The sequence below is a fragment of the Lissotriton vulgaris genome, chromosome 12, assembly GCF_964263255.1.
Source record: "Lissotriton vulgaris chromosome 12, aLisVul1.2, whole genome shotgun sequence".
Classification (NCBI taxonomy): Eukaryota; Metazoa; Chordata; class Amphibia; order Caudata; family Salamandridae; genus Lissotriton; species Lissotriton vulgaris.
Window position 1 is genome coordinate 90625283 of NC_141700.1, and position 26965 is coordinate 90652247.

A 26965-nucleotide genomic window follows, 5' to 3' on the forward strand; every position below is an offset into this window, starting at 1 on the left:
AAAGACATAACCCCAAAGGTTTTCTAGACAAATCACACTCCATTAACATTCTGCAAAATCAGCATGGTACGGTCGTGGTTAAGGTTGCATTGGCAAATCAGAAACAACAACGTAATTCTTAAAAGCTACTCAATTATTTAACACTAACCCATTTCTTAAGGTTAGAGAAATCCGCCGCTTGCTTCCTCGGCAACTGCCCTCTGGAGATGTATAATACAAATGAAACATTTCTTAAACAATGGCTCACATAATAAACACTACTATCCTAAAGATTCCATTCGAAGTCCTTGAAAATGATGCTTAGAGCACCCTATGGAAGTTTCATCCACAACAGATACTGTCCAACAATGCTGTATATCACTAATACATTTACGTCATTCACTTGATGCTCTGCGGAAGCAAAGGAGAGATGGCTTTGCATCAGGCCACTGATAGGGAGGGAACGAGCAGGAGCAAGCTCAACAAAACACCAGAAACTGCATCCATTTGAAAAATAATGGCCTATCACTTGAAAATGTGGCATAACTATTCAAACATTATTCACACTTCTAATTGACCTAGGTAACTCGTTTCAGGTGGAAATCATTACTTCATCTGTTACAACTCTATGCATCAATAAAAGCACAAATTATTAAAAATAATTCACTCAATATTTGCACATTTTGAAAACGCTACAACATTGGCTTAGAAGCAGCAGAATGCTGCTCTATTATAATGAATAATGCTCTTCATTTCTTCAAACTCAAAAGGCATTCACTGACGCGAAACTGCACTTCCCCATCAGATACTGGCACTGAACGAATCTTATATCATGGGGAAAGCCCAACCATATCTAAATGAAGCACTAGTGGCCCAGGCCCGTCGGAAAATTCTTTTTATGAGACTAGTGCGCCCTTAAGAACAGCGGACTTCAATCCTGAATGGGCACGCGTTGTTGGTGCTTCCTCTTGTCGCCTTTGCAATTACCAAAAGGAATCCTGGCTCCACTTACTATGTTGCTGCCCCAAACTAATCAACGAGCGACAAAGGATGCTTTGCCCCATCTTCAGAAACCTTGGCATTAGAACATGCAGGGAGGCATCAGATTGGTGCTTCTCAGAAACAACAACCCACTACCTCGCCAGAGCAGCAAAATTCATTCATCACATCATATACAAATTAATTAACATAACATGACATAACACATCAGACTGGCCCTAGGTGCGAGTGCTTTATCATAGGTACGCACAACATAGAGGCAGAAACAAGCAAAGGATGTGCTTCAGTAACAATCCAAAGTCACTGAGGAGCCAGCCCGATGATCTTCTGCCGAAGCAAAATCAAGCTCCAAGAGCTGAAGGCAAAAAAGGACCTGGCAACACAGGACCGGACTGCCATAAATAGGGCTTGGAACACACGCAGTTCGGCGGGGGTGGGAGGCGGCAGGGGAGGGTAAAATATGGGGAGGGGGGGGGGGGGGGGGTGGGATCCAACTTTTTGTTTTTTTTTTAATTTGCTTTATTGTATTTAATTTTGTAGTATTTTATTTAATTTTTACTGTAATGATTTTAAATAATTGAACAGTCAACAATAAAAACTGAAAACTGAAACTGAAAACTGATACTGGCACGCTAGGCAAACTTTCATATGTAAACAATTCTCATAATACCAGCCCATGGAAGTGTTGTCATACACAAAGTCCTGCAGCAATCTAAAACTACCATACTTGTCAAGTAATCCACATGCCCAATTTGCCAACGTGAAAAATGTTAGGGAAAGCTGTTGAAAAGGGTTTAAAGTTGTTGTAACAGGTACAAAGCTACAGATTTCAGCAATTGAAAGCTGTATTTAGTAATTTACAGAGAAGACAAATTTGTCTACAATATAAACATTCTCAATTGATGGACCTGGGAGAGATTTTACCTCAATCTGGAAACATAACCCCATAATATATCAATGTACTTTACACAGATTGAAACAATGATTCTTTCTTTGCCATGCATTTCTTTCACAATTCACTCAAATCAAGAGCTTGGGCTTCCTTTAATTTCAAGAAGCAAGTACAGGATGGATGATCAAAATGGATGATGAAGGATACATCTGCTGATTTTGCATTTACAGAATATTTGAGGCACGCCATGAACTGCCCGTTGGGTAAGGCACAGCACCTAAGGGTGAATGAGACTCCTTCAGAAGAAGAGTAACCAAGAATTTTGACATTTTCTGGCATCAGCAACGCAATTCTGTTTTGAATTATATAGATCATGGGTAATCACAAACATTTTCCCCAAAAAGTAGGTCTATGTCATGCCAAAGAGCTGTACTGATGCCAGCAAGGTGAGGGTCGGGTGATGTAAGAGGGGGCATAGGGAGAAGCAAATAATGTATTGTATGCAGACAACAAACCGGGCATTCATGTGGCTTCTGTCTGCCACCTACGCTCTAACCTCATGCTCCAAGAATTAAGGATCTATCCCGGCTTCCTTCACTTGACCAAATGGTGTGACTTTAGGCAATCGTTTTATTTCACTTTGTTTGCCTCTTTTTTCTTCATTACCACATATGACAGAACCTTGAAGTACGAGTTCAGGATGCATGCTCTACCAAACCTTCTCTAGTGTTTGATTTAATAAATAATAATGTTGTTCCACTTATAACAACAACCTAGGCCACAGCCGCACAGAGGCTGCGCGTCACAAAACACATCCCTTTTGGTTTACTAATGCCATTGTAAGACAGGACAGAGGCAGCATGAATGGTTCTAAATTCATGTTTAGTAATTAGCATATCTAATAAATGCCTTTCAATGCACTGATATGATCTGATGTACTAGGGCGAAATACTTCGGCTTGTTAATGAAGTATACATTTTTAATTTTGGAGAGAGTTTCTCATACTTTTATGTTTAGTGCCCTAGATGTCTTTAAAAATGAAGGTGTTCCAATGATGAGATGTGCAGGACAACTTCTTTGATTATTTACTGTTACTTTAGTTAACGTACAAATTAATGCTTGTCCGTTTCACAGCTTTATAAATGTTCGCGATCTGCCAAGTAAACAGCAGCTCAGTGCTGATGGTCACCAGGGATCCACATGTGAAGGTCAGGAGGGCCGCATGAGGCCCCTGAGCCGTACTTTGAGTATCCCTGCTATAGATCGAGCCCAGTCAGCTCTTGGTGAGTTCAAGACAGTGTGCTCTGTCGTAATCGATGGGAACGCTCATAGAGCTATCACTGAAGTGCAGCACCTTCACGAGTTATACTATTAACTTCAATAGTCTAAGCTGATGGAAGCATGAAGATTATAGATAGGGCTGCCACCAGAGAGCTCGGAACAAAACTTTAAACTCAACAGATAGAGTGGTCGACCTCGAAGCTGGTGAACAGGGTACGATTCACGGCGGGGACGCTCAACAACCTGTGATTGTGGGCAAATCACTAAGGGCCTAATAAGGATGGCGGACAGACTTCCGTCCGGCTGCCATCCATTTGGACTAGGGACTGCCCACCTTCATGGCGGCGGTCCCACACGCCAAATTACGATGCGACCGCCACCATGGCGGTCGCAATGTCTATTCATTGTGTTGTGGCGAGTACTGCAGTCTGCAGCACCCGCCGCAGTACAATGATATTACATGTTAAATATCCCTGCACTACGTTGCAGGCACCATGCGGTGCCTGCCACATGATGCTGGGATATGTAGGGGCCCCCCAGGGCCCATGTCCGAGGCCCTGGGGGGGAACGGTGGGCCCGCTACAGGCCCGCCAAGTCTGTTTCCTCCTGCCTGGTTACGGCGAGTTACCCACTACTGACAGAGAGGCGGAAAGAGACATCATTATCCCTACAGTGGTGCCTGGCAGGCACAGCCGCCATTCTGTGGAATGTGGGAAGTCCGATGGGCAGTCAGAATCATTCCGTCTGTCGGGCCCATGACGGTCAGTCTTTCTGACCACCACATATTCACCTGCCAAACAAATATGGCGGTCGGAAAGTATGATAGCGATGGTGGTGGGACCGCCACCGACGGGCTGTCAATGGCGATCCCAACATCATCGTAATCGGGCCCTTAATCTCCCAGTGCCTAACAAAATTAATGTGTCCGTCTGCAACCCAACTAGTGCTCAGATACTTTCGGGTCGAGTTTGCACCAAAAAAAATCCACACAAAAAAAGTGCTCTAGTGCCTAAAAGGGAATAAGGCAGAGTTACAGATCAATAGACCAAATACATACACATGCATTCTTCACACAACGTGAGGCCAAAGGTTTGCATGACCAGCCACCACCATGACCTGTTTTAGATGAATTAGAGTTACGCCAGCTCAACCCCCAAAATCTGCTCCTGTTCTTAGTACATGTAGGCAATGTTTGGCCTTATCCTGATGAGCGCCTTTTTTTGGTTTAAATGTTTAGACAAGTTAGCACAAATTACTCTTGAATTCTGCGAGTTAATGCATTAACTTTAGACAGCATAAGTGGGAAAAAGAGAGAAGGAATTACTTCTTGCTGTTTTTCACTTATCTGCATTTCATGTAATAATCTTTTTTTAAAGTTATATGTATACATTTTAGGCATCTCAAATGAAAAACACAGGCATGCAGCTCTACTCTGAGCCAAAGAAGCTGTTCATGGTACAGTCCTTGTTGACGATCTACATTTCATTAGGAGACATAAAGAAGAACACCCAGTTTGTCTGGTCAAATGTTTCAAACCTCAAACTAGTCAAGGAACATTTTTCCAATATCTCTGGTGCCTCCTGATCAACTGTGAAACACAGATATCGCCCCAAACCGCTCAAATGATGGATGATTGACCATTGATCAAATTTGACCAGTAATTCAAGTAGCAAAGAACGGTCTTCTAGAAACCTTTAAGGAAGCCGAAGAGGTCTGTAATTGCAGGAAGTATTGCTACAATTTAGCTGTTCCTAACTTACAGGGAACCAGATGATCTCAGGACATTTGGATATAGATTGACTGTTTTTCGCCCTCAGCTGGGTCAGTTAGGTGATGGGAATCTCCATGTGGGTAAACACAGCACAGCGCATTCCTAAATAAACGTGCCTCATGGTTTACCTGAAAAGCTTCAAAAACTGTGGGTTTATTCACCAGCCTTTGGTGCTGAAAACTTGGCGGACCAGACTAAGACATTTTTGAAGTCTGGAGAGCAGATGATTCTCATCTGAACGACTAACGATAGAGGAAAAAAATTGATTTGGATAAAACAGTGTGCTGAGGGGAGCACTGGAGGCAAAGAAAGCGTGCCCCAAAGATTAATAGGGAGCATACCTGGATTGGTACACAGAGACGTCCAAGTGACTCCATGGATCTAGAGTGCAGAGTAATAAAGATTCACAGGAATAGTTAAAAGATCACAGGAAGGAATTAAAAAAATGTAACAAAGGCTTGACTGATGACATGTTGAAGAGGAAAAATAACCAACACTTGACAGTTAGATATACTCAATTGTATCACACCTTAAATAACCCTGTATGCATCATGAGGGGACTTCAAGATGTAGACTGTTTTGCGGGGTTAGCTCCTTCTCTTCCATCTGCTTATTATATCCCCCTCTAGCAAACAACTCAACAGAAATCTCCTGACAGCTCATCCTACAATTCTAAGGGTCCCTGTACTAGTGTGACCAAATAGGGTGCCACTTCAAAGCTCCAACCTCTCCAAATGGAGAGGCAAGTTATAAATAACAAATGATCCATGCAATGTCTCGAACTTGCTCCTAGCCAGGACATCCCCTAAAATGACCTAACAGGTGACAGCAGAGGGTGACAAAATAGTTTATCTGGCTTGCTCATTCCTTTTTGCTTCGAAGAGGAGGTTAGGGTGGTCTAAAGCCAACAAAAAGGAAGTTCGTCCCAAACTGACCGCAATACTTTAGTCAACCTATACCAATGGGCAGTGGCCTAATGTAACTTGAGGGGGGCCCCCATGCAAGGTACATGGAGAGGCCCCAGCTCTAGATTTATTCAGGAGCTCTCAGTTCAGAGTACTGTGCTCAAGGGGCCCCCTGCAGCTCGGGCCTCCCCGCACCGCAGGCGCTGCGGGTGCCTGTGTTACGCCACTGCCACTGGTACACAGATGATGGTGGAAGTTATAGGTGTGAAGGGAATTCCTGCTATGGCCCCAGGGAAAAGGATCTCTTGCATGAATTCAAGATCTGAACGTGTCTCTATTACCAGTCTAACGAGCTGAATCACAAGCTCCCACCTGCACTAAATAGGGGAAAGGTTAGAGGGCCCCTAATGAGGGACAGGGTAGCAGGGAGATGATAGGAGTAAATAGGTATGTGAAGCTGGTTTTATAGGAGTACTCTCAAAGAAAGGCAACCGACTGCCACTGAGTAACAAGCAAGCTGTCAAGTTCTTGGACAAGGCAGGCTATGTGCCCCAAGCACAGTATAAGGAAACAGACGACAAACCAGACAACTGGGTCTTACAAACGATACAAAAAGGGTATACCCTACCCCTCTACCAGCAGCCCATAGAATTCCTCCCCGGCGGCCTCTTCAATCAGAAGAATATCTGAGAGCCTGTTGGACCTGGCCCTTTTTTAAAGGCTAACCCCTAAACTTTGCAAGACCTTTACCCTTTCCGTTAACCTATTTGGGGTCCTTTGCCACATATCAGACACCCCTATGGTCGGCATTGTCAGTTGATGGTAGGTCATCCCCGGATGTGTGTGGCATGACCTAGTAAGGAAGTACGACCATTTTCATTTTTGCTGTAAGGATACCTGCCTCCCCTAGGCCAGACTGGGCAGGTTTGATTATGGCATCGGATGATCTAGCTGACCCAGGGAACATGTTTAAAATATGAGACTAGGATCCTTGAGATCCGAATTCATTAATACCTTCCTAAGGAAGGATGCTTTCTAAATTCAACGTTTGGAAATAATACGTCTAGGGAGTGACTGTTTCCTCTTCCAATATTGCTGTGGGCTACGGCTGGATTGTGTATTCCCCATCTGGAGATAGGGACAGAGCCTGGGAAAACTCCAGCATCTGGTGTTAGCTGTCAGCCATGTAGATTAGGGGGAGGAGTGGTTTCTGGGCTGTGTCCTGTCCTCCACAATGCTCAAGCCGCTCCCTGCTGGGCAGCTGACAACCCTGCCTTCCTACTTCAAAGAATGAGGTGTCCCATGACAGGAGACACCCACAACCGGCATCTGGAGAAGGGAACTTCCTGCCTACATCAAAGATTTCATTTCAAAGACATTTCGCGGGATAAAAAGGAAAGACCCTCGCACTAGAGAGGCAGACTACTTTTGGAAAACTCAAGACGCCTGCGAGACTGCAGTAGGAGAGAACTTTAAAGACAAGGACTTTTTACTTCAAGACTTGAGAAAAGGAAGATCTCCAAGGGCCTGGAACTGAGCTGGCCCCCTGACTGAAGTCTCAGGAGAAGTAGACTTCCCCTTCATGCCTCCCCCTGAAACCCCCCTTGCTGGGGGTTTGGAGTACTAGCCGCCGCTGGAGTACTTTCCCGTGACCCCTATCACCGGCAGGCTGGAAGGGCAGAACGCAACTTCTTCAAGAGCCCTGCTGACCTCGTCGAGGCTCCAGACCACGCCACTTCAAGAGCCCTGCTGACTTTGTTGCGGCTCAATGTACACGCCACTTCAAGAGCCCTGTTGACTTCGTCGTGGCTCAAGTCCGTCTTCCTCAGCGAATCACATTCATCAACGTAGAGTACGCCTAATACTCTCCACACGCACCCGCCGGTGCGCATTGCAATTGGGGCCTTCATCAACGTGGAGTACGCCTCGTACTCTCCCCACGCACCCGCCCGGGCGCATTGCATTTATGACCTTCATCACCGTAGAGTACGTCTCGTACTCTCCAACGCACCCGCCGGTGCGCATTTCAATTGTGACCTTCAACGACGTAGAGTACGCCTCGTACTCTCCACACGCACCCGCCGGTGCGCCTTGCATTTAGGACCTTCATCAACGTAGAGTACGACTCCTACTCTCCACATGCACCCGCTGGTGCGCTTTTCAATTGTGACCTCCATCAATGAAGAGTACGCCTCGTACTCCCCACATGCCCCCGCCGGGGCACATTGCAGGTTGGTCCTCCAGCAACACAGAGTACGCCTGGTACTCTCTACCCGATCGCAGTACGCCTTGTACTGTTCCCGCACACCAGCCGGCCCGCATCACAGTACACCAGTAGCTGGTCACCAGAGTACGCCTCGTACTCCTCACACGCCCCGGACCCGCAGCAACATGTTAGCGGCACCAGATCGTCCTGTACGCCTCGTACCGGCCACCCGAACCAGCCTGTGCGGTTCCCGGCTTTTGGGTACACCGCCTCAGCTGACAGGGTCCGTGCCTAATCCACCACTGTCCTGGTGTCTACCTGAGGGGGACTGCATAGGGGCCCCCACGCGTCGCCCTGGGACTGACCTACAACTGGGATTGACACAGCTAGGTTTCACCTCAACGGGACCAGTTCGTCTTCCCTTTGGGAGCCTGGCTCTCCTTGCTACTCCGCATTTGTCTGGAACTCTGAGAGTAGAAGGGGCGCTGATTAAAGAACTTACCTACAATTGAACTGAACTATTCCTGCCTCAGCCATTGTAAGAAGTCACCCAAGTCTCATTTTAAAGTAAGACTGTGGACTATTATCGTTAACGATCCTGTGACAAATTTATATAAAGAATAAGATATTTGTACCTGACATCTGTGTAGCTTCCGTCTGTAGTGGGTCTCGTCTATCAGTGTACATGGTCAGAAATGCTTGGCACGCTATCTCATAGGTAAACCGGTCTGCCCTGGCGACAGTACTACAAGGGGGAGCCGGCGTTATTTCGGGGAGGGTACCTCCCCTCTTTTACGTGGGAGTGGGGCTCATACTTGGCTTTGGTGCAAACCTCAGCCATCAGGGAATCCCATTTTCAACACAGCCCTGCAGCAGAAAGCAGAAGCGCTGCTGCGGAATGGAGCAGTAAAAAGGTCAGGGGTGCTACTCTCAGTACTCCTGATCCCCCCAAAAAAGTATTTGTCCGATCCTGGACCTCAGGCTCTTGAATCTCTTCTTATGCAAGGAGGAATTAAAGATGCTGTCTCTAGCTCAAATCCTCTAGCACTGAATGCGGAAGACTGGATGGTATCTTCTGACTTGCAGGATGCCTACTTTCACATTCCAATCATGCAATCACACAAGACGTGTCCACAATCTGTGTGTAATAGAAAAGTTCTGATTTCATTGTAAGCTTGACTTTCATTCACACAATTAGGCTACTGTTTCTCTTAAATCCATCTCCTCTTGATCCCTGATATTATAGCGCAATTTGACAATATGTTAAATCCTGAGCACCGAGGCTTTCCAGTAGCAGCCTTTTGCATTTTCCCTCCGATGGAAAACTTCAAAAAGAAAATAGACTAATGCGGGATACATTACAGAAACTGTGGCATGTGTACACCATTGAGAATAGATAAAGGACAACGAACAGGCACACTGTGACGTAATCAATGTAAAGGAATTCACAGATCCGCCACTCCAGTGCGAACACCTGGGCCCAATAATAGACCAGGAATAAAATGTACCTCTTTCACTGTATCGGTTATTTCGCCAAACTTCTTCCTAAATACTTCGGAAGTCTTCACTGTTTCAGACTCAATATTTTTCTGCAAAAGATATAAAAGATTATGTTATAAAAATATATATCCTTATTTCAACAATCATAGTGTTTAACATATGGAGCAATGCCGTTCTGGAGTGTGTTATAAAAAAACAAAGTTGGAATCCTAATCATGTATGAGATCTACGAAAACTTCCATCAAAGTGAGGATCTTCAACAGGACTTTGTAAGTGAGGCTGGTACATTGCTTTTAACCTAAAATGTCCTGGTTTGGAGAATGCTTTAGTTGTGTTAAGTACTAACAACATTTTCATCATTAATCCGATCGATCTTAAGCAATAAGAATGAAACAAACTTCTGATCACATTAGACTTCTTCCAAAGACAAAATTTTTGTCTAAATGGATTCTGAAGTAGTAGAAAATCATTGACAAATTCTTCTGGAAATAGTGATATACTGGGTCTTATAGATATTATCAATCACGAGAATGCCCCTGTGCAGGATAATGTAAGACCTTTGCCTAGGCAGGGGTGGAGTGCAGATACTACAGATCTATTTTAACACCATCAACACTGACACTGACCCAAAGAATTTCACACTGTAATGCTTCTCATTTCAGATGGCACCCATATACAATCATGCTAAAAACACAGGGATACCTTTAAAAGCTAAATTAGTCATTAAATAATGCACGTTCAGCAACTGCAGTAGGTATCTGCGATGTTTAAATAGCCATGTAAGTAACCAAGTTGGACAGCTGTGTATACAGCATTACAAAAGAGAGAAACCAGGTAAAATGCAGACAGCCAAAGTCAGTTCTGAAGAATAAGCTGGAACACCCAAATGAATGCAAAAAATCCCAAAAGGTCACAGCAGCAGTATCAATTTAAATGGAATAATAATTGCCAGAGGACAGAGCATTAACTTCAAAGAATGATCAAAAACCAGAATTTAAAAGTGTGTGCCAAATGAGAGAGAAAAACTGAAGCGTTCAAAGGGAACAAAAATAAGATAGGGTCATTAGGTCTGATAAAATAGATGAAGAAGAGTCAAGGAAAAGCAGAGATAGTAAATGAAAATAAAAAAAAGGTAAGAAGGTAAGAATAAAGGGAAACTTCAGGGGACAGAACAAAAATAAAATAGAAAAGAGAGAGACATCAAAGTGAGAAGTAAAAGTGAGATTAGGAGAGTGGAGTACAGAAGGTGCACATAAGGAAGCTCAATACAATGTATAGGATAAGGACATGAAAAAAGCAAGAAAACAGTACTGAATGCCAGAGTGAGAGTAGTGAAAATAGCTTTCATGGAATACGATAGGAAGAAGAAAGTGTAAATGTGAAGAAGTGGGGCTTGTAGATCCGAAACAAAAATAAGGGAGTTAATGGAAATCATCACAAAAAGTAAAATAAACCAGGTTTTAAAGACGGCACTATGTGAACTCAGGACACACACAGCTGTGAATTAAACGTTGCTGAATAAAATGTCACGGTGTAGGGTATACCAGGGCAAGATGGCGGCCGCGACTGTGGCCGTGTGAGTTGTGTGTGCACGGCTCCCTGCAGCTCCTCATCTGACCTGACAGTTACGGTGCGAGAGACAGGTCCAGGACTTGGCATTGATCCCCCTTCAGACTGAGTGATTTTGTTGTGGAGGAAGGCGTACCGAGGTAGCGGCATCTTGTACGGCCGCGGCTTCGCTCGATTGCTACGGGGGCGGAGTACTGCGGAACAGTGCGGAGTACGTGGCAGGCTAGCGGAGGGAGCGGAGCCTGCAGAGCCTGTGGAGCGAGGACGCTGTAACACCTGAGGCAGATAGAGCTGCTTGGCTCCAGCGTGTGTGGCGGTAAGCAATGGCCCCGAAAGGGAGAGGCGGAGCGAGAACCCGCAGAGGGGCGCCAGCAAGCGCCGTGGCAGGTAGCGTGGTGGTGACAACTGGAGCAGCGGTTGTAGCGATAGTGACGGCGGAGGGTGGAAGTGCTGCTTCGGCACATACTGAAAATAGTGATAGCGCAGCACACCCCCGGACACCCAGAAGCAGGAATAGCGGGAATAGTAATGTCAATGTCGCACGCCATCAAACAGTGTGTGCTCCTAACTCTTTGATGCCGAGTGAGCAGGTGGCGGCCGGCACAACGATATGTTCCCTGGTGCCTGTGCATGGACACATTCACCAGGATGTACAACAACAACAAGATAGCGTTACCAGATCCCAAACAGTACCTGCAATCTTCACTAAGAGACCTGTGCAGAAAGTTAAAACATGTAAAGATATGGGCATTACTGATCAGAATTTATCTCAGACAAATGCTGCGGCGGATAATATAGCAGCTGATGCAGTTGATATTTTAAATTGTGAGACTAACTTGGCAAATTTGGCTGCGCTACCTGTCAGTAGTTTATCAGTACTAGCTAACACAACATCTGTCAGCTCAATTTCAGAGCACCTGGCCCCCGCTCTGGATAAGGGAAGCGATGTTGAGTATGCTGGATCAGAAGGCAAGTTCTATTCCATGTCCGATCTCGCAACAGTCTCGGGAAAGGATAACAATGATGAGGACAATGACAATCCCAGCACTGTGGGGACTGGGTTGATGGACTGGACGAAGATGAAGGTGATGACCCCGAGAAATTCCCGCATCAAGAGACTGCGAGAAAACCAATGGACTTAGGTGAATGCCCCCCTCATGCACTGAGTCCGCCTTTCGATCAGCCTAATGATGATGATGTTGATGAAGATGCAATCACTCTAAGTACAATCTATAAGAGTATCATGGCCCATCGGGCTGAGACAAAGGCAGAGGGTTTGCGTATGCAGAGAGCTGTTCGGAAACTACAAAATACGGTACGACGTATGGCCAAGTACTGTGCTGAGATAACTACTCGGGTAGCCGAGGTAGAAGAACGTGTCTCCTGCGCCGAGGACTCTTTGGTAAAACAACAGTCTGCTATAGACACACTTCAAAAGACTAGAGCAGACGTGGATTGGAAACTAACTGATTTGGAGAATCGTGCTAGACGGAACAATCTACGCGTTTTGGGTATTGCCGAATCTAAGGAAGGGCAGGACACAAGAAAATTTATTGTCGAAATATTTAAAAAGGCTTTTCCTGAATTAAAAGAATGGAATTGGGACACAGAGGCGAAAGAGTGACCTTAAAGCAGATACGAATAAATACCAGAGGGCAATTCTAATCTGTTTAAATAATTATTTGCTACGTGAAGCAATTTTTTATCTCACACGACCAAATAGGAGGCAAGCTGGTATGGGGTGTGAGTTTTTTGTTCGTCCCGATTTCTGTCCTGTCACGGTACAACAAAGGTGGCAGTTAATTTTGCCCTTTCAATCTAAAGGCGCTCAGGTATTTTTCCTCCACCCGGCAAAATTAAAAGTGGTATATAAAGAACAAACGCGCTACTTTACCTCGGAGATTGTGGCACAGGATTTCTTGAACACAATAGGTACTGGCTAATATTTGATACCTGCTTCTCGCACGATACAATATTCTTGATGTTTGGTTCTCTTCCAGTGTTAGTTTTTTTTGTGCTTGGTGCTTTCTTTGAGGTTCCTTGTGGATTTTTTGTGTTTTACTTATCTTTTCATGCTGTTTTTTTAGAGATAAATATGAATACAATATTTGGATGTTTCAGAAACTGAGCTAACAAAAGTTTATTAAAAAAATTTTTTTTTAAATGGTGAGAATTGTAGTACAATGGAAGAGTTGTGGTAATGTTGGGTCACAGTGGATGGGGGGCCTTGGGGGGGGCAGTGCGCATTCACTCTCCATCACAGAAGACATGGTCCTTAAGCCCCAGTTTGGGTGGCGGGGGTGGCTTAGGGGGTGGGGGGTAAGAGGGGGTGGGGTTGGGGGGGAGGGGCAAAAAGAAAATTAAAAATCAATACAAGAGTACATTTTTTTGCAGTGTTTGAAAGTTTGGTTTATTTGGAGCATGCGCCTCTGCTATGGTGTCACATCAGAATTTGATGGCGGCTAAGGGTATTAGACTAGGTACACTGAATGTCAGGGGTTTGAATTCTCTCAATAAAAGGCAGCGGTTGCAAGGGAGCTTCAGATGCTTCGCTGTGATGTTATGTGTCTCCAAGAGACTCACATACCGTGGTCTAAAAGGAAAATGTTAAATGAGCTGGGTTATGAGCTTGTGGCGTGCACCAAACAGACCTGTACATCTAGGGGTGTTGCAATTATGATAAAAAAAACATATAGGTAATACCGGCAGGACCTTGACGGATGGACTTGGGAGATGGGCTATAGCCGAGCTTATGGCAGGGGCAATGACATTTACGCTGTGTTCAATATACGGTTCTAATCTAGATGAAGCAGCAATTTTAGAATTCTTGAATTTTGAACTAGCGGCATGGCCTACCTCTGTAATTATATGTGGTGACTTGAACATAAATCTGTTACCTAACATATTATGTAATAGCTCCAGCTATACTGGTAGGAAACCAAAGGTGTTCAAGGCATTACAATCATTGATCTCGGCACATGGGTTGGTTGACGCTTGGGCTTGTCTGAGGGGTTCTGAAGCTGGATACACCTTTTTCTCGTGCCCTCATCAAAAGCTAGTCAGACTTGATTTTTTTTTGTTCCACAGTACCTCTTGAATGCCTCACGTATTCAGGTGTATCCACGGGTGATGTCTGATCACGGTCCGGTTGTGTTAACTATGTTGGGTATGAGGTTGTTAATAAGCCTAGGGCGATCTCTTTTGACCGGAAACTACTCCTGGATGAAAAATGTCTTGCATATATGAACGTTTGGATTGCTGACTTTCTTCGTATTAATCGAGGAAGTACTGTTCCAGGTTATGTTTGGGATGCCTTTAAGGCTGCTTTTAGGGGGGAAACTCTTAGTTATGGGCTACATACTCAAAAGCAGCTGGGGCTCAAGCTGCAGGCGCTATATCAGGGTCTTGTAATGGCGGAAGAGATGTTAGTGCAGGGCATACATGCTGGTACAGACGTTGGGGAATTAGCAACAGAAGTTGCACGTGCTAAGGCAAAAATAAATCTCAAGTGGAGTCAAGAGGCTGCAAAAAATATGTTGTTAAGCGGCAGTTCTATTATGAAATTGGGGAGGCAAGTGGCAGGTGCCTGGCCCAAAAACTCAGGATGAAAGAAGCGACACAAAGAATTAACACTATTCTGGACTCCAGTAGGTGTTGCATTGAGAATGAGAGCGGTATATTGGAGGTATTTAGGAACTTTTATGAAACACTGTATGCAGGAGAACAATACGATATCCAAAAAGTTAGAACATTTGCACGTCGTTACTGTGAACAGGATCTTGGGGAGAAGGATGTAGCGAGGTTAGACGCCCCTATTACAATGTCTGAGCTTGAGCAAGCTATAAATGGGTTGGCAGCTGGTACGGCTGCTGGCCCAGATAAATTGCCGCTGGAGATATATAAAAAAAAATTGGGGTCTCTAAAGGAGGATGATAGCTATATTTAGAAGAGCACAGAGTGGGGTGTCTCCTAAATCATGTATTCAGGAAAAAGAATAAGCCTCCTGACTTGCCGGCATCATATCGCCCTAGATGTTTACTGAATACGGATGGCAAAATCTACTCAAAGATTTTGGCCACTAGGTTAGCGGATGTGATCACTCCACTTGTGTCTATATGACAGCATGGCTTTATTCCAAATCGGGGTCAAACAAACCATGTGAATAGAGTTATAATTTTATTGGCCCACGCTAATAGTACTGGAGATGCATTCAGCCTTATCCTATTAGATGCCGAGAAGGCTTTTGATCGAGTCTCATGGAGCTTTCTATGGGAGGTGATGCAAGAGCGTGGTTTTGGGCAACAATACATCACAGCAGTACAAACGTTATATCGTCAACCTGTTGCCAGGATATGCACCATGGGGCTCGAATCAAAGGGAGTATCTATTCGGAGGGGCACTAGACAGGGCTGCCCCTGCTCCCCATTATTATTTTCATTATATATTGACCCGTTTCTAAAAATGCTAGAGTATGATCTGTGGATACAACCAGTAATTATACAGCAGCAACAATACCGTGTTTTTGCCTACGCGGATGATGTTGCCGTTGTATCGCCTAAGCCAGCAGCGGCAATGCAGGAGATGGAACAATTAGCACTAGAGTATGGAGCAGTATCAGGTTATAAGCTAAATACAGCTAAAACACAAACTTTGTGCCACAATGTAGGCGGTGTTAATGATCCAAGGGTGTTACAAGAGGTAACGTATCTGGGAGTCCGAATTAGGACTTCTGCATCTGCGTTGGTTGAGTCTAATTGGGGGAAGTTGATGACCGGGGCCCGCAGGCAATTGGATCATTGTGAATGTTTGCATCTTTCACTAGTAGGCAGATGCAATGTTCTTAAGATGATGATCCTCCCAAAAACACTATATTTTTTTAGATGCGTTCCATTGGAGATACCGCGCACTCACCTGACACAATTACAGTCCCTGTGTATGAATCTTATGTGGGCACGTGGGAAAGCTTGCAGAGCAATGCGATACATGGTTTTACCTAGAGCCGTAGGTGGGTGGACTGTCCCTGATTTTACTCTTTACTACTATGCACGTATGCTACAACATATGAATATACTGCTCACTGGGGCAGGGCCAATAGATATTGCAGAGTCCCCCTCTATATATCAGATGTTGCTAGGCTCTGATGTAAAAAACGGCCTGTTTGTAAACCTAGATTGGAGTTACTACAAACGTACAAGATTTAAGATAGTGACAGCTGCTTATAAAGTGGGAAAAGCTATTAAGAAGATGTCTGTGGTAGAAAAAATCTCATGGTATACCCCATTAACAGCTACGGCCTTCTTTCCGAGTGTATTTTGGGTTAGGATTTTACATAATTGGCGCAGTAAAGGTATAATAATGGTTGGGGATCTTTATATGGATGGTGGACTGAAATCATTTGACCAGATTAGGGAGCAATATCATCTGCCCCGGGCAGATTTTTTTAAATATCTACAAATTAGAGATTATCTGCTCAAAGCCCGGTGGAACATCCAGCCTAACCCCCTTATAGAAGCAAATAGAAAGGCTTCAAGATTTGGGACATTGTATACTCTTATGTTAGGGAAAAAAACTAATGATTTGGAAGAGCATAGTCACAAATGGGAGAATAGGCTAGGATGTCACGGTCTACATTTGTAGACTTCCATCGAACTAGCTAGGCGACTATTTATGTCTGCCAACTTATCTGCTCAACATTATAAGACTATGCTTTATTTGTATCTTACACCCAATAAAATCGCTAAATGGGGTGGAGACCAGGAGGGAAAATGCTTTCGTTGTGGCAACCCAGATGCGGAACATATTTTTTATGTATGCCCACAATTAAATAGATCACTGGAGCAGGTAGACAAATTCCTGACTGAAATTCTGGGATCTCCTATACATCTATCACCTATGCAGATTTTGTTGGGTGTAGAGATGGGTGTAGATGCAGATACAGTACCCAGTAAGGCTATATTTTTGATTTTCGTAGCCTCAGCGGTGTTAAGGTTGTGTATAGCTTCATTTTGGTTACAAAAGGATGCCCCATCTTTCGACGCTCTCAAAAGTAGGCGTAAACGGAAATTGGGTTTGCAAATTTGGGGTGCAGTTATGTTCAATTTCATTATATTACCTGTAGAGTTTTCTTGCAGATGTGATTTCTAAGTATTGTCAAGTGACTGTGGCATTGTTTCTGCTTCTTTGTTACTCATGTATTGTCAATAAAAACAAATAAATAAATAAATAAAAAGTGTAGGGTATACCAGGAAAATATACAAACATGTGGAATAATGAGTGGATACTTATTTTACATAGATGGACTAACAACACAGAATTTGTGAAGGGAACAGATGGAATATGCACATCAAGTTGAAGAGTGTCGGATCGGTCTGCAAGGAGAGGGTGCTAGAGACATAAAGAGTGTAGCATGCGAGCACCCAGATAAAATGGCGATGAAAAGTCACTGATAATCCAAGATCTCTGTAGTAGAGTAATCCCTCAGTTGAGTATGTAAAATCTCTTCACAAGATCAAAGAGTAATCTTGGTGGGAAATAGATGAGTAATAAGATATGTTCATTGTTGGACTGAAAACTGTGCCTTATTTATTCAACTTATGTTTTAAAACTTGTATTCAGTTTCAGGTTAACTTGTGTCCACGCCATAGATGGTGCCTGATGCCTCCTTTAATTAAGAAACAGATCTTGCAAAATAATATATGTGCATAATAAACATTTCGTATTTATTTGTACCTCTAACTAGGGTTCAAAACACTGGGCAGTGTAGAGAAGTGCAACTTGTGTGGGTTTTTTGTATCCCCCGTGAAATCCCTGCTGTTTTGAGAATAGTATGTGGTGTAAACATGAATTTGCTTAAATCGTGAAACAAAACAGTAATAGGAATCAGTGTTTCCACTCTGTATGGATCCTATCGAAGAATGTTATACTTGTGCTTCTTGTTGAAGACAAAAGTCCCGCCCACAGGGCATACACTGAGAATATTTACATTAGGTGTATAAAATAGTGACCTATTCCAGAATGTAACTGACTATGAAAATATTTTTTTAGATCATTCATCGAGTTTTCAGTCAAAATTTACTTTATTTGGTTTATCACAACCATAAAGCATACATGTACAAAACTTCTGTTAAAATAACAACAGTTTAAAAGTTCATGTGGTTAAAATTTGTTTTTGCATTCATTAATTAAATACTTCCTCCCAGGCCTTATCTGTGGTCTGTTTCTATTTTTTGGAGCAAAGTCTCTACAAAGTTCATGAATTTTACCCCGCGGCATATTAGAATGTTTGAACCTGCTCCCATCCAACTGGTCACAGCTTGCCTGCAGGTACGGATCTGTTGCATCTTAAAAATAGGTTTCAATAAATTTTTCCTTTTTTCTATGGAAGATTCACATGTGCACAGGAGGTGACACAAGGTCTCACTGTGGTAGTCACATAGCCTACAACTTCGTCCCTGATGCGTGTCTTTCCATGACGGGATCAAGTCTTTGGAGCAGTGGTCTCCCATTCTGAGGGCCATGAATTTTGTTTTTAAAGATAGCCGGAAGTGCGCTAAGAGGTAGGCTTGGGGTTTTAATTGTTTGTATGAATTTAAAATGGTCCATGCATGGCGCCGCTTGGCCAAAGTCTTTTTATCTTCTACCAAAGATAAGGCTTTTGCATTTAGTTTGCAAATCTTTTTGAAAGATGATTCTTCCGGTGGTTTCTTCCAGATCTCCTCTATTTTGAGGGTTTCTAGTGATGCTCGCAGATCATTGCCCCATGAATTGGATTCATGTCGGTCATATTGTTTTTTAATTTCTTGCCAACATAAGTTGTTTAAAGAGCCCGTTTCCGCCGATCTTCGTTTCCAGCACCATTTCACTAGAGCTGCTTTCCGTTGATATATTTGATTTTGTAAACCAAATTCCAGTCTAATTTGGGCCGGGGCTGATCCTTTGTATAGATGGAACACAGATTTGTATATTTTTGTCTGGAGAGTGTTTAAAATGGCTGCTTCTTTTCCATGCCATATTTCCAGTCCATATGAGAGTGATGGTAAAACTTGGGCTGCCATTACCTTTAACAGGTGGTCGTATGATGGACATTGCAGTTTATCTTGGAGAAATTTGTACGCGAAGCTCAGTGATTGTGCTTTTGCGGTGATGATTCTTTTTTGGTCTGAAAGCGATATGTTTTTGCTTATTGTGACTCCCAGATATTTATAAGCAGTTGTTTCCTCGATTTGTCTGCCTTTTGTGTACCATTTGAAAGATCTTCTACTATTGCCCGCTAGTCTCACCACTTTTGTTTTTTTGATGTTTGGTTCTAGGCCTTCTCTCTCAAAATAGTCTGTTAATTCTGATATTATTCTTTGTAGGCCTATTGGCGTTTGACTTAAGACTACTATGTCGTCGGCATATTGGAGAAACTGAATACTTTCGTTGGCTAATTTTGGCGGATGTCCGTTTGCATTCTGGAGATGGTCTTTTAGGTCGGCCAGATATATATTGAAATGGCTTGGGGAGAGCACGCAGCCCTGTTTGAGGCCATTAGTTATTTTTAATTCTGCAGATATTCTTCTTCCGTCTCCCAGTTTTATTTTTGCCCATGTTCCGCTATATAGTGCCATTATTGGGGGGCGTGGCTTTGACTCCGCCGAGCATGGTCGCCTGAGCCCCGAGCTCCGGGCTGATCTCGGTATTTATCCTGACCGAGAACCTCCCCGGCGGCACCACTGACCCGGCGTGGTTCCTGACCGACGTGGAGCACCTCGGCATCGGCCGAACAAGAGAGGGGACCCGCGGCTGTCTGCAGGCGGCCACTGAAACGGAGCCCGGACTCCGGCGGTTGGCCATTTTGCGGAGGGCCCGCTGCGGCCCACTGATCCCCGACCTCGATTGCTGAGGGGGCGACTGGGGACCCGGCCTATGTGGAGGGCCAGGGATCGGAGCAGACCGGGACGCGGCCCATTGGCGGGGATAGACGCGGGCGCCTGGCGCTGGGGACCGCGTACTGGTGGTCCCGTCTGACCAGCGGTAACGACCGGAGATCCCGACGAGAGGGGGCTGTGGCGTCATCACCTCCGGGCGGCGGAGTGGAGTGGTCCCGGAAGGGGGCCCATCATACGGCGGACCCGGCGGGGCAGCTACCCGGGAGCGCCGGTCTGCCTTGTTTGGTGCACCGGAACCACGGACTCCGACTGGGGAGCAGAGACACCTCGGAGCTGTGAGAGGGGAGTGGCGCCTGGCCTGCTGGGGCCTCAATAGCCATGCTGGAAGACTAGAGGCCATTGGATTTGCGGTTTGCCCAGGATCGGACGGAGAGGGGCCCTGCCCTTGGCCCAGTGCAGACACGGTTGGTGACGTCTTGGTGTCTACGCCACGGGTCCCTGGACTTGGGAGGACTTCTGGCCCCCCGGCGTGGCCCTCCTGTGCACGGGTGAGGACCTGAGGGCGCGTTGGCGCTCCCCCTAGATCTGCCATCTGGGTATCCTGGTTCTCACAGAGGGGCCGGGGTGGCATAGCGTCACTGGTGGGCCTCATTGACGGACGTGGGGCCTAGCGAGTGGGAGCCCCCATTGGAGCACCGGGTACCTGAGGCCGGACGGCGCCACCCGGAGCGATCTTGTGGACGCAGTTCCGGCTCTTTGCTCAGACCGACTTGAGGGGCGGCGGCCCCCATTGCCAACCGGAGCACACCCCGTGACAGACTCTTGGCGATTGGCATAAGTGCGAGAACCGGTGGTGCGACATGGGAAAACCACGGAAGGGAGCGGGCACGGCACCACCGGACCAGTCTGAAGATTCACTTGAGGCCCATGACCAGCGGCTGACGGATGGCCAGGCTACAGGGCTACAACAGCAACAGATGGACCAGATCCTCAAAGCCATAGGGAACACAAGAGAGGCGCTACGACAGGACATCGCTCAGGTCTCCACAGGCCTTAGCCTCCTGAAGGCGGACCACGACAAGCTCGCTGATCGAGTCAAGGCAGCGGAGCTGGTGCTAGAGACGCTGGAACCGGCCCAGAGAACATCGGACGCCGCATTGGAGGATCTAACGCGCAGGGTGCGGCAACTGGAGAAGAGAGCGGCTGACGCAGAAGGGCGCAACAGGCGCAATAACATTCGCGTGGTAGGTCTACCCGAAAATGTCGAAGGGAGCGACATGGTCTCATATCTGGAGAACTGGCTGCGAGATGTGGTGGTCCCTGAGGGCCTGACGCACTTCTATACACTGGAAAGAGCTCATAGGGTTCCGGCTCCTCCTCCGGCCCCGGGCCGCCCCCCCGACCAGTGATAGCCCGGCTGCTACATTTCAGGGACCGGGACATTATCCTGCGGCACGCCAGGTCGGATGGCCCGTACAAGGTGGACAACGCATCCGTGTCTCTATTTCCCGATTATTCCCAGGAGGTCCAACGCTGCCGCTTCTCCTTCATCGCTGTTAAGAGGGCTCTCCGCGACGAGGGGGTGCAGTACTCTTTGCTGTTCCCTGCGCGTTTGAAGGTGCTGGTAGATGGAGTGGCGACGTTCTGCGACACACCAGACGACGCTTGGCAGTGGTTGGAACGGTACAGAGCGGGCAAGGATGGCACGGGTACCTGGGCGGAGGCTGCGGAGGACCGACCGAAACCGCGTAGGAGCAAGCGCAACCGGAGGCGAGAGCAGAACAGGCGGTCCCCATCGGCGTCGCAGACTGAACTGGAGAGGCAGGCCGCCCTTCAGGCGGTGTCGATCATCTCTGGAGTGGTGACGGAGGCCCCGGTGGTGGACTCGGGCTCCCGGTTGGGCTCTGATGAAGCGGAGCGTGGAGGTTCGGATGGGGGCTCGGAGAAGGACCCTGAGGAGTTGCCTCAGGTCACTCCGCAGACTGCCGATGGACTGATGGACGAATGATCTCCAGGAGGCTGAGTGAAGGACAGTAAGGAGGTGGGCTCAGCCTGTGGGGGGAGACATTACCGGGGTTGATGGGGTCTTGCTGCCTGGGGCGCTAGGAAGGCCGCTGTCGCCTGTCCTACTGGGGTGTTGCTGGAGCGCGAGGAGACCCTGGTACAATCAATGGGTCGGTGGTGCTGCTGGGGGGGAGGTCTATTCTTAGTCGGGATCGGCTTCTCACGGTGTGGTGGGTCTCTGGCTATCCGGCCGGCTGGTGTGGAGTCACCTCCTCGATCTCACATAACTTGTGAGTCTCTGGTAGTTCCCAGAGTTTCCCTCGTTAGCGGGGGTAAGGTTTGGATGGGTAACAATTGTTTGGCGCCTGTTCTGGGGGTGGGTGGGTTGGGGGTTGGTTGGGGCTGTTGCAGGTTGCAGGGGATTGTCAGTGTGCCGACAGGGCTGTCAGGGACTGGACTTCGCTATAGACCTATTGATGGCGGCTAGATTGGAACTGAAATGTGTTACCTGGAATGTGCGGGGGCTCAACTCCATGAGGAAGAGATACAAGGTGCATGCATACCTGGTGCGCAGGGGGGTTCAGGTAGCTTTTCTGCAGGAAACGCACTTAACACTGGCAGAGGGGCAAGCGCTGCAGCGGCGATGGAGGGGGCAACTCTTCTATACTACCTATTCTGCTCATGCTAGGGGGGTGTTGATTTGGGTGCGAGCAGGTGTCCCCTTTCAGCCCATGACGACGAGGGTGGATTCAGATGGGAGGTTTGTGGCAGTACTAGGGCGACTGGATGGCCGGGATGTTACGCTCTGCAGTGTTTATGTTCCAAACTTTGACCAGGCCGCGTTCTTCTCTACGCTGTCGAGGAGGTTGGCGACTATGCTGGTGGGCACGGTGTACATGGGGGGGGACTTTAACTCAGTGGTGGATGTGGAGATAGATCGTTCCCACCCTCCGCTGGCTCAATCGGTGGTGCGCAGGGTGGCCAGGGCTCGGAGGAACTGGCAAGAGCAGTGGGGGCTTTTAGACGCCTGGCGGACGCATCACCCCGTCGATAGGGATTATTCGTTCTACTCCACGCCACATGATCTACTCGTGCGCCTTGACACTTTTCTTTGTACGGCTGGGGCCCAGGAACTCACACGCAGCAGTGAATACCTGGCGAGGACCATCTCGGACCACAACCCTTGCTTACTTACGGTCCTCTGGTCCAGACAGCGGCAACCGATCCCCACGTGGCGGCTGAACCCGCTGGCACTGGAAGACCCAATATTTCACGCAGAGGTGCAAGAGTGCATTGAGCGTTACTTTCAAGAGAACACGGGTACCGCGACCACTAGAGCGATCGAGTGGGACGCCTTTAAGGTGGTGGTGCGGGGCGCGTGCCTCTCGTCCTCGGCGGGGGTACGTAGGTCACTGTTGGCTGATGTAGCGCGGGAGGAGACCTCACTGCGGCAGGTGGAGAAGGATAGCCACGTGGAGGGGGGCAATAAGGAGGAAGTGTTGGCTGCTAGGGAGCGAGTTGCCGTCCAAGTGGAGAGGCTCCGCTGCCATGATTATCGGGAGTACATGGTCCGAGCACACGCAGAGAGGGACCGGGTCGGTTCGCTGTTGGCGTGGCTGGCCAACCCTCAATCTAGGGGTACGCCAATACTATCGCTGACCACACCGGCCGGGGACTTGGTTTATTCGCAACAGGAAATCAATGCCCAGTTCCTAGCTTATTACTCGGAACTCTATCGGAGCAGATTGTCGACGTTACCGGCTGGATTGGATGCCTTCCTCGATGAAGCGCAGTTACCACGGCTAAACTCGGAGCAGGGAACCGCGCTGGGTGCAGCTATCACCCTGGAGGAGATCAGAACGGCGGTTAAGCACATGGCCAGAAAGAAAACGCCAGGGGGTGACGGACTCCCGGTGGAGTTTTATGCCGCATATATTGACCTCCTCAACTACATCAGGTGTATGGGGAGGCGTGGGATCGGGGCAGGTTACCAGTGTCGACGAGGGAGGCGATTATAGTGCCGTTATTGAAGAAAGGCGGGCTTCCTACGGCTAGAACGGCATATCGCCCGCTCTCGATGCTCACCGTGGACTATAAGGTGTTGAGCAGGATCCTGGCCACACGATTATCTGTCCACATGTGCTCTCTGGTACACCCAGACCAGTCGGGCTTCATCCCCACGCGGAACACCTCGACGTGTATACGGCGCCTGATACGGGTCATGGAAGTTGAGGGGGAGGGCCCCCAGGACGCGGCCGTGCTCTCGGTAGACATCGAAAAGGCATTCGATAGTGTGGAGTGGCCATATCTGTTCTGCGTGCTTCTTCGGTTCGGGTTAGGGGACGGTTCGTCCGCTGGACGCGGCTGCTGTACGAGTCTGCCACTGCTAGGGTCCGCACGGGCCGCTCAATATCTGCGGCATGCCCGGTGGAACGAGGCACCCAACAGGGTTGCTCTTTGTCCCCGCTCCTCTTCGCTTTGGCGATTGAACCTTTGGCGGCACAGGCTCGACAGGGACGGCATTATGAGGGGGTGTCCCTGCGCGGGGTGTCGCATTATATCTCCTTGTATGCCGACGATCTCCTGATGTACTTGGCTGATGTGGAGGCTTCGGTGCGGGGTGCGCGGGCCTTGCTCCGTGATTTCGGCGAATTGTCGGGGCTGCAGGTTAACTGGCTTAAGACCTGTCTATTCCCCTTGACTCCCCGTTGCATCCAGCCTGCGGAGATCGGGGGTTTGCGCTGGGAATCGGAGTGCCTGCCATACCTCGGAGTCTACATTTATCATACCCATTCGCACATATATGAAGGGAATGTGGGCAGAGCCCTGAGGGGTATTAGAGGCAGCATGGGATTTTGGCGCACTCTCCCATTGTCTGTGGCCGGTCGGATAGCGCTGCTGAAGATGGTGGCCCTACCACGCCTGCTTTATTTTTTCCGCACGCTGCCGGTGTGGATCCCGCTCTCTTTTTTTCGGATGCTGCGGTCGATGGTGATAGGGTTTATCTGGGGCTCTGGCAGGAGACGTGTAGCTTTGAACACCTTGCTTAGGTCCCGGGAGGAGGGCGGCCTGGCGGTACCGGATTTTGAGTGGTATTACCTGGCGGCGCAGCTACAGTGGCTCACGATGGCTGTGGCGCGGGAGTTTAGAGGCCCGGACGGCCCGCAGGGTCGGATTATACAACGACACGTCCTGTCCTTCATCGTGCTCCAGCAGGGGCTTCGGTTGGATCAGCTGACTTTGGAGGAGCGCACCCTTCGCCAGTGCTGGCTTCGTAGCCAAAAACGGGCGGGATGTCACACTCCTTATGCGCCGAAGATCCCCCTGGGCATGTGTACTGCCCTCCCGCATGGTGGGGACTGGTCGGCGCTGGCCACCTGGGAGGATCTCGGGGTCCACATGATAGGGGACTTGTATGGGGACGGTGCCCTGCTGTCGTTCCGCGACCTACAGGAGGCCTTCGATCTGCCGAGGGGTGACTTTTTGCTCCATGCGGCTCTAGTGACTGGGATTCAGAAACGCTGGAGGATGGGGCTGGTAGAACCTCCCACGTCGTTGGGCTGCCAGTACGTTGTGATGGCAGATGGCGCTCATAAGGCTATCACCTGCCTATACCGGAGATTGGCGCTGGATGGGCCGCCCCCCCTGGATAGGTTGCGGGAGCGCTGGGAGGGTGACATCGGTCGGCCGATACCAGAGACGACCTGGCCCCAGCTTGTACGTAGGGCCTGGAAGGGCACGCGCAATGTTAGGTTCCAACTGGTCCAATACTTCACTCTACATAGGGCGTATTGGACGCCGGCCAAGATCCAACGGGTCTTTGGAGGCGCGCACTCGGTATGTCCTCGCTGCAATACAGAGGGTGCTGATTTTGGGCATATGTTCTGGGCATGCGCGGGGCTTGGCACATACTGGGCTGATGTTATGTTTTGCTTGAATGAGGTCACGGAACGACAGATCGATACGGACATGGGGGCCTGCCTCTTACTCTGGTTTCCACATACTCCAGCCACGAAAATTACCAGTAAGTTCTTCGACCTGGGGTTAATCCTGGCCAAAAGGGAGCTCACACTGCACTGGAAATCTAGGGGGGGACCCAGCTTCCTGAGGTGGCGGGAGTGTTTCCAGCAATGGGCGACTAGTGAAGGGACACTTAGATTACAATTAGCCAGACGCGCCGCTAATGATAAAGCGCTAGATGCGGCCAGGGCATGGAGCGCGCTAGTGGTGGACCTACAGGCACTGTCAGAAGCTGATGGGGATGATGAGGTTGACGTGCCGGCGAGCCAGGAGGGGGCGACGGAGGGGGAGAGAGCGGGGACATTGGTTGAGGATGTGGCATGCTAGACCGCGTAACCTGCAGCAGGCGAGATTGACGGCATGGGCCGAACGAGATGGAGGATGGAAGGGGTAACGTGCGCGGATTGGGGCAGCGCCTGGACTTCCGCTTGGCCGGGGGGTCGAACTTGGAGAAGCTCAGGAGGAGTCACCCGCTTTCTTATGGAGGTCTATAGTATGTCACGAGAGAGACAGTAGAGGGCACACTGACAAGGAGGGGTGGGGGTAGTGGGGGTGGTGGGAGAGATGGATAGGGCTTTCTTAGTTGGGGATGTTGAGGCGCTGCATTATTGAGCATCAGCGCGATGGAGGAACGTATGAAGCGTGACTGTGAGGTGCTACACAGACTCAATAATGATCTGTTTGGTTAAAAAGAAATTCATTTGGGCAGTAGGGCCAGTTCTTTGTTGGGGTCAGGGGTGGGGGAGAAACGGAAAAGCAGATACTAGATCGTTCTGTCGAGCAGATGTCATTGTTTCCTTGTACGATTTCCTGGTCCGGTGTTTACTAGCTATTGCCGCCCGACCTCCGGGATGCGGGTTACACGGCTGTGTAAAACTTGTTTTACAACTGGTGTAGGTCATTGCTACTTGATGAGACACTCGAAATAACTGTCTGTATGTTTACTATATATCTGCAATAAAAATACAG

The 26965-nt window shown here is 47.9% G+C and overlaps 1 protein-coding gene across 1 annotated transcript in view; it reads right to left on the bottom strand.

Annotated features, from left to right (window-relative positions):
- TIMM44 (translocase of inner mitochondrial membrane 44) overlaps positions 1-26965 on the bottom strand; it is a 161725-nt gene that overhangs the window by 107017 nt on the left and 27743 nt on the right. The window contains exon 4 of the mRNA XM_086947308.1: positions 9542-9622. Coding sequence (XP_086803434.1) covers positions 9542-9622 — 81 coding nt within the window. The remainder of the gene's footprint in view (positions 1-9541; positions 9623-26965) is intronic.